Source organism: Cebus imitator, unplaced genomic scaffold, assembly GCF_001604975.1.
Source record: "Cebus imitator isolate Cc_AM_T3 unplaced genomic scaffold, Cebus_imitator-1.0 Scaffold67, whole genome shotgun sequence".
Lineage (NCBI taxonomy): Eukaryota > Metazoa > Chordata > Mammalia > Primates > Cebidae > Cebus > Cebus imitator.
In genome coordinates, this window is record NW_016107382.1 from 4,242,364 (window position 1) to 4,257,552 (window position 15,189).

General features: G+C 40.0%; 1 protein-coding gene across 3 annotated transcripts in view; it reads right to left on the reverse strand.

Annotated features, from left to right (window-relative positions):
• Positions 1–14,430, reverse strand: part of ZDHHC17 (zinc finger DHHC-type palmitoyltransferase 17) — a 92,323-nt gene extending 77,893 nt beyond the window's left edge. For 2 of the 3 annotated variants that reach the window (XM_017530620.2, XM_017530622.2), the window contains exon 1: positions 13,700–14,406. In XM_017530620.2, the coding sequence (XP_017386109.1) occupies positions 13,700–14,283 (584 nt within the window). In that variant the 5' untranslated portion in view covers positions 14,284–14,406. Of the gene's footprint in view, positions 1–13,699 lie in introns of all 3 variants that reach the window. The other variant, XM_017530621.2, reaches the window with a different exon arrangement.
• Between the last annotated feature and the right edge of the window lie 759 nt (positions 14,431–15,189).

Sequence of the window (15,189 nt, forward strand, 5' to 3'; positions counted from 1 at the left end):
CCTGGGTGACAGACAGAGACTTCATCTCTCAAAATAAACAAACAACTTCCCTTGCCTGTGTGATTGTTTGCAATATAGGCTTGTTCATCTCAGTGATCAAAAACCTAATATTCCCCATAGCTGCTGACCACGATAAAACCTAATGGTCTGTATCAGAGTCATGTAAAGTATAAATAAGCTCCCCCTTTATAAGTGTTTACTTTAAACTAGCCAATCTACAACCGCCACAGGAAAGCCTACAGGATAACGCCCATGTGCCTTAAAAAAGGCATAGTCCTAACCATATCCCCTTTCCCTCTCACTCTTTTTCTCTCTCCCTTTCCTCAGGTCTCCCCATCCTTCCTTAACCTTAGCCTCTCTAGGCCTTTAAGTAAATCTCTTGTTTCATACACTCTGGTTTCACTTTCTCATGTGTCTCACCTGACACACTCAAACCCAACTCAGCTCTTCAATTCCTGCTAGGACTCTCGTAGACAGTGAGGCTACTTGTCTTATGGCCCTCTCAAGATAGAGATCCCAAGACCATTTACAAAGTAAATATAACAATAAAAATCATAACAAAGTGACAATACCAAATGCTGGTGAGGATGCAGCTCTCCCTCATTTTCACTCACATACTCCCAGTTGGAATGTAAAATGCACAGCTACTCAGGAAAACAGCTTGCCAGTTTCTTACAAACATTAAGATACAACTACCATATAACCCAGTAACTGTACTCTCAGAGGAATGAAAATTTATGTTTACATGAATACTTGTACACAAATATTTAAAGCAGTTTAACTTCTAATAACTAAAATCTGGAAACAACTCAGATAAGCTTCAATGGGTGAAGGGTTATTAGACACATCATGGTACACCCAAACCATGGAATACTATTCAGTAACAAAAAAGGAGGTACTGATATACACAACAACCTAATGACTCTCCAAATAATTATGTTGAATGAGAAAAGTCGATCCCATAAGGTTACATACTACATGATTCCACTTATATAACATTCTTAAAATTACAAAACAAAAGAAATGAAGAATAGGTTAGTGACTGCCAGGGGCTAAGGAGAGGCTAGGGACTGGAAGGAAGGCTACATGGGTATAAAAAGGCAATATGAAGGATCCTTATGGTGATGGAAATGTTCTGTATCTTGACTATACCAATGTTAATTTCCTGGTTGTGCTATTATATACTTATACTAACCAAACTACAGTGTCCTATAATTTTGCAAGGTGTTATCACTGGGAGAACTAAGGTAAAGGGCACATGAGATTTCTCTGTGTTATTTCCTACAATTGCATGTGAATCTACAATTATCTTAAAATAAGAAGTTTAAAGAAGTTACCAACATGAGCATTTAAAATGTGCACAATTTATCATAAAATACATGTCAATAAAAAAGTTATACAGTAAAAAAATTTTCAATACATACAAGTCTTTTTAAAAACTGTCCAGAACAATGCTGTCCAACTGAACTTCCTGCATACAGAAAGAACATTATGGACATGTTCTGTAATTCTGTGCTGCCTAAAACAACAGCCACTAGCCACACACAGCTAATAAACACTTGAAATGTGACTTGCATAACTGAAAAACTGAATTTTAAATTTTATTCATTTTAATTAAATTTAAACTGCCACGTCACTCGCGGCCACCATTGAACAATGCAGGTCCAGACATTACAAAGAATAGAGAAGATTGTTACGTGCTACAATAGGACTATGTCTAAACTATATTCAGAAAAATATAGATTTTATAACATTTATATAATAAAAACAAGGAAATAAGTATATATAAACATGTATATAAAATATACATTTGAATGCATATGCATAGAAAATTCGGAGTGCACTCAAAAGTAGTATTTACCTGTGAGGAGTGGGAGAAATTTGTACTTGCTGAAGGCAGGGAGAAGTGGGACTTTCACCTTAAACTATATATCCTTCTGTACTACTAAAATTTTTAACAATAATCATGTCACCTTTAAGGCTAACAAAAAAAAAAACTCATCCTAAAACTTAAATTTCTGATACCTTTAAAATGTATATATTACCCAGCAGTATAGAACAAATCAGATGTTAGGATAATAATGTTCAGAAAATTTAAGTTTATATTTGGTCTCCTGTGCTAGAAGACTAGATTCTAGTTTGTGAAGAATTTTTTTTTCCAACTGCACTCTTTTTAGGGACATGATAACATCAATTATTCAATGGAAAAAGGACACAAATAAGGAAAAAAGTTTAAATAATGGGAATTTCTCAAATCAAGCTAATTAACTTCTCACAAACAGGTGGAAGATTCTGGCTATTTATCAGTGGTCAAATAGAAAGCAAAATTTCCAAAGAAAACACTGTCTACAATTTATTCATGATTATATTTACAGAATCATAAATAAAGATTAATGAATATTTATAATTTCAGTGAAAGAACATAGGGAGATACAATTCTAGAGTTAAAAACAGCATTAGCAATAGCATACGTGCTCACTTAAAATCTTGGAACTGCAAAAAGAAAGATCATAAAACAAATAATAGCTAACTCTATTTACCAAGTATTGTTCTAAATTTTACTTATAGACAGAATTTCGTAGAATCAAAAGATGCTATTGATTATAATATGCACCATTACTGTATGTACTACTAAGAAAGAAAATACTGCCAACTGAACAATACAATGTTTTTTTATCACTTCAAATTTTTACTTATATTACTTGAAGGACTATTTACACTAATTGAAAAATCTTTTATAGACTTAGATTTTTATCATATCACTCTTTTGGATATATCAAAAGGAGATAAATAAACAAATCAGTTATTGTATTGCTAAAACTTCTTCATGTTCAAGGTTAGCCTCTTAAGAATCACTGTTCAACTTAAGAGCTGTCAATCCCATGCTTTTCATCACAATATTGTTTATGAGCCACCAAGAACACTGGAATACAGCATTTCTTAAAAGAATGTCACTATTATCTCTCAGAGTTCCTTCTCCAAGCCACTGACATCCATTCCACAAGTTTTGATGATTTTCTTGATCTTACTGGAAGTTATCGACGGTTTTCAGAAAACAATCAGTAATCAAACTCCTTTCTAAAATGCTCTTTAAATGGATTGCTAACTGAAATGGGGGCAACAGGTGTACAACTGTACTATCAGGAATAACCACGAAGAGGCTTGGGCATGGTGGCTCATGCCTGTAATCCCAGCACTTTGAGAGGCCAAGGCAGGCAAGTCACTTGAGTCTAGAAGTTCAAGACCAGCCTGGCCAATGTGTCGAAACCCAGTCTCTACTAAAAATACAAAAAATTAGCCAGGCATGGTGGTGCACACTTGTAGTCCCAGCCACAGTAAAATCCTGTCTCGGAAAAAAAAAATGAATAACCACAAAGATGCCACATGCACAGGTACTGACAGTCACTACTGCAATTTGGCCAAAGCATAGACATCATTAACTGTAAGTCACAAATCCCAATTTCAGAGATATTAAAATGTAAAATGTATACATGTTAAAATCTACAAAGGGTATACCAACTCATTTAAACTCATAAAGACCCTAAGAAGTAGGTGTTATTAATCCTACTTTCCATATAATAAAACTGAAGTATCCAGAAGATTAAGTAATTTGCCCAAGATCATATAGTTACTAACTGCTGGACGAGGCATTTGAGCTACATTATTCTCCCTGAAATGTATTCCAAAAAAGCTCTACTAAGTAGGAGAATGTGGTCCAGTAACAAATCTTTAGAAGACATTTACATATAATACAAATGATAGGACTCTTCAAAAATGTTTAAACTTGAGACACCTATAATTCAATAAACACTATCTGTTCTCTGATCAGCTACTGCCACAGATTTAATACTGAGACTACTCATCTCCAACCTTATCTACACCTAGGGTTATTTCAACAAGGGCCACCTTCTTTCAAAGGATGTGAGTGGGTGGGTGTACACAGACATACATTCTTCTTCTTGAGACAGGTCTCTGTCATCCAGGCTGGAGTACAGTGTCATGATCATGGCTCATTGCAGCCTCGACCTCCTGGGTTCAAGCAATCTTCCTGCCTCAGCTTCCCAAGTACCTGGGATTACAGGCATGCATCACCACACTCGGCTAATTCTTTTATTTTTTGAAGAAACAGGGGTCCCATTATGTTTCCCAGGCTAGCCTGGAACTTCTAGGCTCAAGCGATCCTCCTATCTCAGCCTCCCAAAGGATTGGGATTTACAGGCACAAGCCACTGCGCCCAGCCAAAAATATATTTTACCTTATTAACATATACTAAGCAACTGAACAGACTGAATAAAAGAAAATTTCAAAGAGAAGGATTTTTACGAAAATGTAGGTTTATTATTTCAAGTCAAAAGGTTACTAAAAGAAATGGCCTGCCGGGCGCGGTGGCTCAAGCCTGTAATCCCAGCACTTTGGGAGGCCGAGGCGGGTGGGTCACAAGGTCAAGAGATGGAGACCAGCCTGGTCAACATGGTGAAACCCCGTCTCTACTAAAAATACAAAACATTAGCTGGGCATGGTGGTGCATGCCTGTAATCCCAGCTACTCAGGATGCTGAGGCAGGAGAATTGCCTGAACCCAGAAGGTGGAGGTTGCGGTGAACCAAGATCGCGCCATTGCACTCCAGCCTGGGTAACAAGAGTGAAACTCTGTCTCAAAAAAAAAAAAAAAAATGGCCTTAGAGCAACTGCTAAAAATGAATCCTCCCCTAGCTCCTTTAATTAGCTGAGAACTGATAGTTAACACTAATAAAGTTTTTCTACTATATTGTAAAAAAATAAGTAAAACATAAATTGTGTTTTGACCTATTCGTGTATACAGCAAAGTACATATATGGATTACGGGCTTGGGAGTCAGAGTTTAGGCTCTAATGGAAACTATGCCAACTTTCTAATGATGTGAACCTAAGTAAACTACTTTACTTCTCTGAGTCTGTTTCCTAATCTGTAAACAGTTCAACATACACACTTTGCAGAACTGTGAAAAGTAAATGTGCAAAACTTGAAGACAATTAAGATGCCCTTCGGTGGGTGAATGGATCTGATACATCCAGAAAATGAAATATTATTCGGCACCAAAAAGGAACAAGCTATGATGCCATGAAAAGACATGGAGGAACTTTAAATGGATATTACTAAGTCAAAGAAGCCAATCCAAAGGCTACATACTGCATGATTCCAATTATACGATATTCCGGAAAAAAACAAAACTAAGGAGACAGTAAAAAGATCAGGGATTGGTGGGACAGGCATATGAATACAGATTTTTAAGGCCATGGAACTATTCTATATGACAACATAATAGTGGATACATATCACTGTTACAAGTGTTAAGAAGGCGGCCAGGTGGGGTAGCGCACACCTGTAATTTCAGCACTTTGGGACATCAAGGCAGGCAGATCAACATGAGGTGAGGAGTTCAAGACCAGCCTGGCCAACATGGTGAAACCCAGTCTCTACTAAAATATAAAAAATTAGCTGAGCATGGTGACACGTGCCTATAGTCCCAGCTACTCGGGAGGCTGAGGCAGGAGAATTGCTTGAACTCAGGAGGCGGAGGTTGCAGTGAGCCAATAGTTGTTCCACTGCACTCCAGCCTGGGCAACAAGCCAGAAAAAAAAAAAAAAAAAAAACAAGTGTTAAGAACCACAGAATACATAACACAAAGAGTGAGCCCTAAATGTACAGTATGGCCTTTGCATGATGATGATGCATCAGTGTAGGTTCATATCCCATGACAAGTGTACCACACTGGTGTAGAATATCCATAGTGGGGGAGGTTATGCATCTGTACAGGCAGGGGGCATAATGGGAACTCTCTGTACTTTCTGCTCAATTTTGCTACCAACCTAAAACTGCTCTTAAAAAATTAAGTCTGTTCAAAAAATTTAAAAACAAAACACAAATGAGGCTACTTGTAACCAGAGCTAGCTAGTGCCTAGCAAATACAACTCTCTATAATCTCTATCATATTGTATTGTGCTATAAAAACAGGCAACCTGGATTACTACTTAACCTCTCTATACCTCCATTTCCTCATTTGTAAAATAGTTATAAAAAGCTGTGGTGAGAATTAAATGAATCCATATATATGCAAACTTGTTTAGGATAGTGCCTGGCTCTTATTTATAATTTGCTGGTATCCATGTCTTGCAACAAGGAAGAAAGAAGCTGCTCTGCATTTGGAGAAAATGATGCTGAAAGGGAGAGAGGAGGAGAGATAAGAGAGTCTTGGTGGCATTTTCAGCTCAGGTTCCAGTTGTCTTTGATTTCAACTGTATCCCTGCATCCTGAGTTTAGGTTATTGAGATAGTAAATTCCTTTTTGTCCAAATAAGTTTCAACAGGGTTGTTGACATCTGCAACAAGAGGATCCTAACACAACAAGCAACTTCTGTCTTCAACTCAAATGACTTTTTTTTTTTTTTTTTTTCATGAGAATAGGGATAGTTTTGATAACCACCAATTTTGTTGACCAGTTGTGTTCAAACCTCATTAAATCCTTCATAAATTGGCCAGGCGCAGGGGCTGACACCTGTAATCCTAGAACTTTGGGAGGCTGTGGTGGGTGGATCACCTGAGGTCAGGAGTTCGAGACCAGCCTGGCCAACATGGTGAAAGCCCATCTCTATTTAAAAAAAAAAAAAAAAAAAAGAATATAAATCCTTCATAAATTAATGAGTAGTCATAATTGAAAAATTATTCTTAAAAACAGAACAAGGGTAGGGTATAACAATATCTCAATCAAAAGTAATTTTTCATTTGATTTTTCCTAGAATACAACAATTGATAAAAATGCAAGCCATTTGACATATATACACGAAAAACGTTTTGGGTACAGTTAAAGTTATCATCTTCATATCCTTAACAAAATCACTTATAATCAAAAGATGATCCTAGGACACTATAATGTTCTCACTTATCAAAGAAAGATTCTATTATGTTTAATATGTATTAATCCTAGAAAATAATTTGGCAAATTTGCAACAAGAATTGAAACAACAACAAAAAAGTATTCTGTTTAATTCTCTGTAAGGATATTAAGTTCACAGTATCTCATTCACAAAAGGCTGAAGTTTCGCTGTACTTTGAAATTAGCTGCCTGTAGCTCTATTTTAGGAAAATTTTAAAAGACGATATTTTATCCTAGGTCTAAATAATTATTCCACTGGGTGATATTTTATTTATGTATTTTATAAATATAATATTGCCTTGAATCATTATTTTTCAAATTCCAAAATTCGAATATTTGATTTTACTCTTAAATTATACATCTGTAATAAAATCTAATCATAAAATAATACTATAATCAGATAATGCACTGAAAGAATTTTACATAACCTCAATAGTGAAACGTCTTTTCAGATTATGTAATTGTTGTGGGTTCTGTTAAAAGCATACTGCATTTTAAGACACCTTAACTGTTCAATGCTGACAACTTTAACATACCCCTTACAAACCTCTCTAGAAGGAAGACCACAAATCATTTCTAATTTAAAAAAATACACACACACTCTCCCTCAACTATCCTGAGGTATCTGAAGGTCTACGGTTAATCTTACACTATTTTACGATGTGTTATTTTGTAAATCTCATTACTTTAGGGTCTAAAAAGGGTCAAGGCCATACTTGGATTCCCAATAAACACTCCCTGTATCAAAGCACACATCTTTAAAAATATCAAATAGGTCAAAAGGGCTTGTAATAAGAAGTCCTCTCCCCATCCTCTACTCAATCCCAAGAGACAACCAATACTAATTATTTTAGCCATTTTAATATATGCATACTACAACTGTTTATCAATTTGAGATACTACATTAATATTAACACAATTTTAATAGACAACATTTACTGTGTTTACTAAGTGTCAAACACAGAACGTCACATGTATTATCTTACTTAATCCTTACAACAGCTTCATAAAGTAGGTGTTATATCCCCATTTTAGTTTGGAAAATTGGGATGCAGAGTTCAGTAACATGCCCAGGGTCACAAGCTAGTAAGGAGACTGAGATTTGAATCCTAACACCACTGCTCACACTTTTAACCTATATGCTCTTATAACCACACACTCCACAGTCCACTCAATAAATACTTTTGAGATCCTCTCAAATTAAAAAAATAATAATAAGCAAAATAAAACAAAGAAGCAAAGTCAGGAAAATGGCTTTTCTCAAAACCAGTACAATTTTTTGGTTCCATACATCAGCAATTTTCAACTTTGGTGCACAATCCATGAAGTCTCATCAATTAATCTCAATTATATATATATATATTGACTCAGTGATTACTATGCTTAACGGTAATGCTCAGTGGTTACCACACTTAACAGTGGTTACTATACAAAGCATAGTAGTTACTATGCTTAACATACAGTATTTTAAATATATACATATTTTAAAATCTAGATTATTATTGTATGACCTGTAGCATTTTTGCTGACTTTTTTTTAAAAAGCATCAAATCCCAGGGACTGCATAAAGAAGTGCTTTGAAGGAAAAGAGCTGCTGGTAGCCTTAGGAAGAAAAACAACTTTCAAAGTAATTTTCTATCTGATTTCTGAAAGCAAATGAGTTAACTTACATGTCTTCATATACATATATATACAAAATAGGGCAAAAGGCAATAGAAAAAGGCAAAATTATTTTTACTAAAGAAAAACTTCACAGCCAGGCGCAGTGGCTCATGCCTATAACCCCAGCAGTTTGGGAGGCTGAGGTAGGTGAATCACCTGAGATTAGGAGTTCCAGACCAGCCTGGCCAACATGGTGAAACCCCATCTCTACTAAGAATACAAAAAATTAGCTGGTTGTAGTGGCAGGCACCTGTAATTCCAGCTACTCAGGAGGCTGACGCAGGAGAATCGCTTGAATCCAGGAGGCAGAGGTTACAGTGAGCCGAGATTGTGCTATTGCACTCCAGCATGGGCAACAAGAGCACAACTCCGTCTCAAAAAAAAAAAAAGCTTCAAAAAGCAGATTTTATGAAAGTTCTGAGCAGAGTAGACAATAGCAATAGTTTAATATTCAAACAAAATATCATGAGAAATTATAAAATGTGAAATAAAAACGTTACTATAAAAAGAGAGAGGAAAATGAGAAAAAAGGCAGTAGCAGAAGTTTTGAAATCGAGAAAAAAGGAAGAAAGAAAGAGATGAAAGCCCTAGATAATCTAGGCAATCCAGTTCAAAGCTCTGAGTCAGATGGTTCTGAAAAAGCCCCTATGATGCTCTGGCAGAAGGGGATATTGTGATCTCATTCTATGAAAGAGCTGAGATGACTTACTGAGGATGTACCAGTAGGTAAAATGGAAGCTGGTCATAGCTAATCTGCTGGGCCAGCAGACCAAGGTATGGTCTCCCTCCCTCTACTGAAGCCTTTCTTCTAAGCATTCTAAATGACAGGAATCTGACACCACTTACACGCTACATTACTTAATTCAGTACTTATTTGAATCGTCAAGTGTTTCACATGCATACAACTTCCCAACTAGTTACTTGCTTTGTGGAAAACATATGCTATCCTTTTTATGTTATTTTAAGCCATAAAACCTAACACTATGCTATGTACCTAGCAGACACATTATTGAGTTGATTATCTTGAAAAATCACAACTTAAAACCAGAACATTTGAGTTTGAAGAAATCGTAGAGATCTAGTCTAGCTACTTTATCTTAAAAGCAACAAAATTAAGAGCAGTTAAATATCTACTAGCTCAAGGTAGCTGAGCTAGAACTAGCACCCTAACCCCTTGATAATCTTTACCCAAATAGTCTTTATCCAAATAGCCTTTAATTTCTTTCATTTTGATAAAACAAATAGTCACCTATTTCAGAAGAAAACAAAGTAACAGCAGCTTCCCTTTCAGTATTCACTATATCCCAGGGCCTTTAGAAGTACAATTTGCTTGGCAGGCTACGTGCCTAAGTCTATGATGACTGCTTTATAAACATTATCCTAGTTAATATTCATTCATAGTAACTATGAAAGATGGAGCAAATCCAACTTTACAAATGAGAAAAATGTACTTTGACCGCTCCAGAAGCTACATTTTCAGTTTGTCACCACAGCTTTGGCTTTTTTTTTTTTTTTCCCTTTGGATACAGAGTTTCTTGTTGTCCAGGCTGTAGTGCAATGGCACCATCTTGGCTCATGGCAACCTCTGCCCCCAGGTCAAGCAATTCTTCTGCCTCAGCCTCTCTAGTAGCTGGGATTACAGGCATGTGCCACCACGTCTAGCTAATTTTGTATTTTTATTAGAGATGGGGTTTCTCCATGTTGGTCAGGCTGGTCTTGAACTCCCGACCTCAGGTGATCCACCCGCCTCAGCCCCCCAACGTGCTGGGATTATAGGCACGAGCCACCTCTCCAGCCAGCTTTGGCTCTTAACCAGTATTGTACACTGCCTCTCACTGAATACCAAAAATATCCTGAATTTTTTCCACATAGACTCCAGCACAATGCCTTGCCCAAACATGATAAACAAATGTTTCAATGACCAACTAAATGAGTGGATTATTTAATTCATTAAAAAGTAAGATTATCTTACCTAAAATACCTCTAAAAGGTGTTCATCTAATTGCATAAACCTGTAAGAAAGGTTTTAACAGTGGGCAGTTTGCATACTAACAAGAGATTTAAGCAATGCTGATTTCTTTACCTACAAATAATTCAACTGCTTAACAAATACTTAAGTGAAAAATGTTTTTGTGTGAGTGTTAAATCTGAAGATAAAAAGTGAAATGAAACTTGTTCCTGCAAGATCCTATTCCACTAAATTAAAACCCACATAAGTTTTAAATCAGTCACCAAAACCAAAATAAATGTGTAACACTTCCCTCTTTCTTCTGGTAGAGAAAAAAGAAGTAACATTAACTGAGCACCTACAATGTATCAGTTCTTGACCCTCAGCATGTAGCCTCACCTAATCCCTACAGCCAAGCATCTCCATTCCTTTTCTTTTTTTTTTTTTTTTCTTGAAACAGGATCTTGCTCTGTCACACAGGATGGAGTACAGTGGCTCGATCACAGCTCACTGCAGCCTCAACCTTCCAGACTCAAACAGTCCTCCCATCTCAGCGTCTAATTAGCTGGACTACAGGCGTGCACCACCAGGCCCAGCTAATTTTTGTGTTTTCTGTAGAGATGAAGTTTCACCATGTTGCCCAGGGTGGTCTCGAACTCCTGGCCTCAAGTGATTCTCCCACCTTAGCTTCCCAAAGTGCTGGGATTATAGGCATGCGCCACCATACCAAGCCAGCATCTCCATTTTCTGATTACAACTGAAGCTTAAAGAAATTAAGCACTTGTCTCAGGTCACTTAGCTAGTTACTGAATTTCCAGAATTAGAATCCAAGTCTGTCTGCCCCAAAGTCTATGCTCTCTCAAAAATGAGGTTAAAAGTACTATTATTTCATTACCTGCCAAGACAGAGAATGGGTTTCTTTCCAAAGGAGACTGAAAACACTATTTTAACAGCAAAAATATGTTATCTCAGTTAATCCTCGCTATAACTTATTAGCTTTTATTTTTATCATCCATTATATGATGAAACTAGAACTCAGACAAGTATTAATAGCTTGACCAAGACACACTGTTAGGAAGCAGCAGAACTACCCAAGTCTGCACCAGGTACACACACTAACCAAAGAAAATGCAGAAAGACCTCAGCCATGTAGTACAAGCTTAAGGTCCATCCAAAGTGCTAAAATAATCAGGACCCTGTGCTTCTTGGGTAAAAAGGAATGGTATACATTATGTATGTCAATTCCCACTATCAGTGATGAGAAGGTTGACTTTCTAGTAATATCCTATCTATTAAATGGCAACCTAAAGACTGGTATCTAAACTTCAAGCCTACACTGGCCATTCTACTACAAACACCCTGGATTTATTGCCAGTTGAAATTACTCTTAAAGCAGCAGACATCAGTACTACATTACAAAGCAAAGGTTTATGAAAAACAGTATGCTAAAAATAAAATACATAGGATAGGCCATGCATGGTGGCTCATGCCTGTAATCCCAGTACTTTGAGAAGCTAAGGCGAGAGGACCACCTGAGTTCAAGAGTTCAAGACCAGCCTGGAAGCAGCACAGGGAGACCTTTTCCTCTACAAAAAAAAAAATACACACACACACACACACACACATACATACATATATCAGCCGGGCATGGTGGCGCGAGCCTGTGGTCACAGCCACCTGGGAGGCTGAGGTGGGAAGGCCACTTGAGCCCTCGAGGTAGAGGCTGTCGTGAGCTGTCACCGTGTCAGTGCACTCCTGCCTGGGGGACAGGGAGAGACTCCATCTCAAAAAAATAAACTGGAAAAACATTTAAGTGTTTTTCACAGGAAGAGATGAATAGAAATCACTTAGCAACATTTTCAAGGCAACATCTAAAAACTACTTTGTCTATTTCTTGACGTATGTTAGGGCCTAAGTGAACCAACAGAGATGTGTATAATGCCGGTTCTGAAAATGTTACCACTTTGGTCAAACAAATGTTTAGTCTTTCTGTATAGTTCTGTTTGTCAGAAACCCAGAGTAGCCTTTTCTGTTGAGACTGGCACAGGTATATATTCGTAAGGAACTGTCCCGTGTGTTTTTGATAAACCAAAGTAACCAATGAGAGGATGGTTAACACATAACATAAATGGGTGGTTGTCATTATTCACTTTTTAACAAAAACTAGTGGCATGGTACAAACCCAAATCCAGAAAAAAACAGAATAGCAAAGAAACCAGGTAGAGACTTCCATGTTTGTTCATCCTACAATACAAGGACTGTCATCCTTCAACCTCACGAAAACTACCCGAGTTCTTCAGGCAACTGTGCCGCTGCCCCATTCACACATCACTGTGGATCACTAAAAATCAGAATGCATCAAGAATTGCTTCCGAGCCTTAACTAGCACTAGCTCAGCTACAAATTCGGAGGTAAACAAATACATACTGTGACTGACTGTGGAGAGGAGCACTGTTTACTTACATGGGAAGACACTCATTGCACTCATGTTGAGATGGGAAACGTGTTGCAGTGCCCACCCCTAGGCTCCTAGAAAAACGGTACTCCGACAAGCTAATGTGAGTGTGTGAGTGTGGGTCTATTCCCAAAAGTTTTGACCTCTCTTTTTCATCGCTTAAGGACAAATGCTCAAAAAAGGACACCCGACACAAGGTGCCCGAGGTGCTGCCCATGGCATTACTTGGAAGGACATCATTATGCCCATGAAACTGTCCTCTCACAGTGGGCTAAAAGGAAGCAATAGGCACGGTCATTCACCCTGGCGAAGGAAAAAGAAATGAAAACCAGACGCGCTTCGACCTGGCCCCGAGAGGCTTGGAGTAAGAAGACAAGGGGCTAAGCTGCGATTCAAAAACAGCACCAACCCCCCCACCACCACCCCACGCCTCTGCGCTCAAAAGCAGCGCGGCGACACAGCAGAGCCATCAACATCTCCACCTCTGTCCTCCCGGCACAGCCAGCGACTGCGTCCCAGAGCCCGCCCCGGTCGGGCCCGCCCCGCTATCTCCTCCCCCGTTATCCGCTCACAGCCGCGCTCGGGCCTGGATTCGCCTCCCCACCCTCCCCAACTTCGGCACGTCCCACTACCACACACACGTCGGCCACCGCCCTCGGCGAGTCCGGGGGAGAAAAGCTGGAGGACCGCAGGACAAGGAATGCACTCGGCGCGGTTCCTCACCTCTGGGTGGAGAAGGGGTACACAGCCCGCTTCAGTATCGTACTCATCCGGGCCGTCCGCCATCTTGGTGTTAAATCCCTCCTCCCGCTGCATGCCGGGAGAGAGCGTTTCACCCTCCCGGGGCTCGGGCGAGGCGGAGGGCGAGCGCAGGGCGAGCGCGAGCCCCGCCGAAGGCGACGTGGGCCTCCTCCTCCTTCTCCTGCCCCTGTGACGCCCCCTCTGCTCCCTCCCACCTCGGAGGGCGCGGGTTTTTCCGCGCGTGCGCGGAAGCGCGGCCCGGCCCTGGCCGGGCGCGCGCTCTGCTGCACTGCGCTGGGGCCGGTGGAGGGCTCTGGGCGTGGGCGCCGCGGCTCGGGGGCGGGTCTCGGCCGGAGGCAGAAGTGCACCTCTCGCTGCTCGCGGGAGGCGGCGGGACGGTTCAGACCGTCGCTTGGGAAACCTAGCGGCGGCTCGGGAGCGAGAATTGAGCTCCGGACCCGCACACAGCACAAGTCTGGAGCCCTAGGCAGCCGAGAAGGCCCACGCGCTCCCTCTTCCGCTCCGGGACCCCCGGGACCCTTCTTCAGAAACTCGGGCAGAGCCATCAGCCAACTCCAGGGAGGTTTGGGGCCGTTGGGATTGAGTCGAGATGTGCATCATTCCTGAAGACGAAAGCAGCTCCCCTTTCCTCCACACTCGAAAAGGTCTCCAGCAACCTATGCCTCCAGGGGACGGGTTTACCATGTATGCAACTCAGGGCTTCCTCTTAGAGAACCCTTTATTTTTATTTTTTTGAGAGAGTTTTGCTCTTGTCCCCCAGGCCGGAGTCCAGTGGCGCAATCTCGGCTTACTGCAACCTCTGCCTCCCGGGTTCAAGCGATTCTCCTGCCTCAGCCTCCTGAGTAGCCAGGATTACAGGCTCCCACCACCACGCCCGGCTAGTTTTGTACTTTTATTAGAGATGGGGGTTTCACCATGTTGGTCAGGCTGGTCTCGAACTCCTGACCTCAGGTGATCCACCCGCCTAGGTCTCCCAAAGTGCTGGGATTAAAGCCTTGAGCCACCACAGCTGGCCGAGAGCCCTTCTTAAAATGATCCCAACCTGCTGTCAATCGTCCTGAATTAGTACCACATAAAAAATTACGATCTCAAAGCCCACATACCTCCATCTGCAACATTTCAGTATAACCCAAGAATTCACAACTGAAACCACTTCAACTGAATTCGCTGAAATGCAAGCCAGATAAAAAGACTAAAGCCATTTTTTAAAGGATTTTAGGGTGGTATGCGGGAGGTGCTCCCTGTAAATGGGCTGATGGGACAGTTTTAGAAAGCATTTGTCTTTCCTTTTAGCTGTTAAAAATTGTAAGTCCAAACAGCTCAGAGGACGATTTCGCAGAGATCATGAAAGTTGACCTATTATTATATAGATCCAGGTACTAATCTTTCTCTGTTAAGGCCAGAAACCACCGGAAAAAATCCTGTACTCCGTCAATATCAGGCTAATTTGT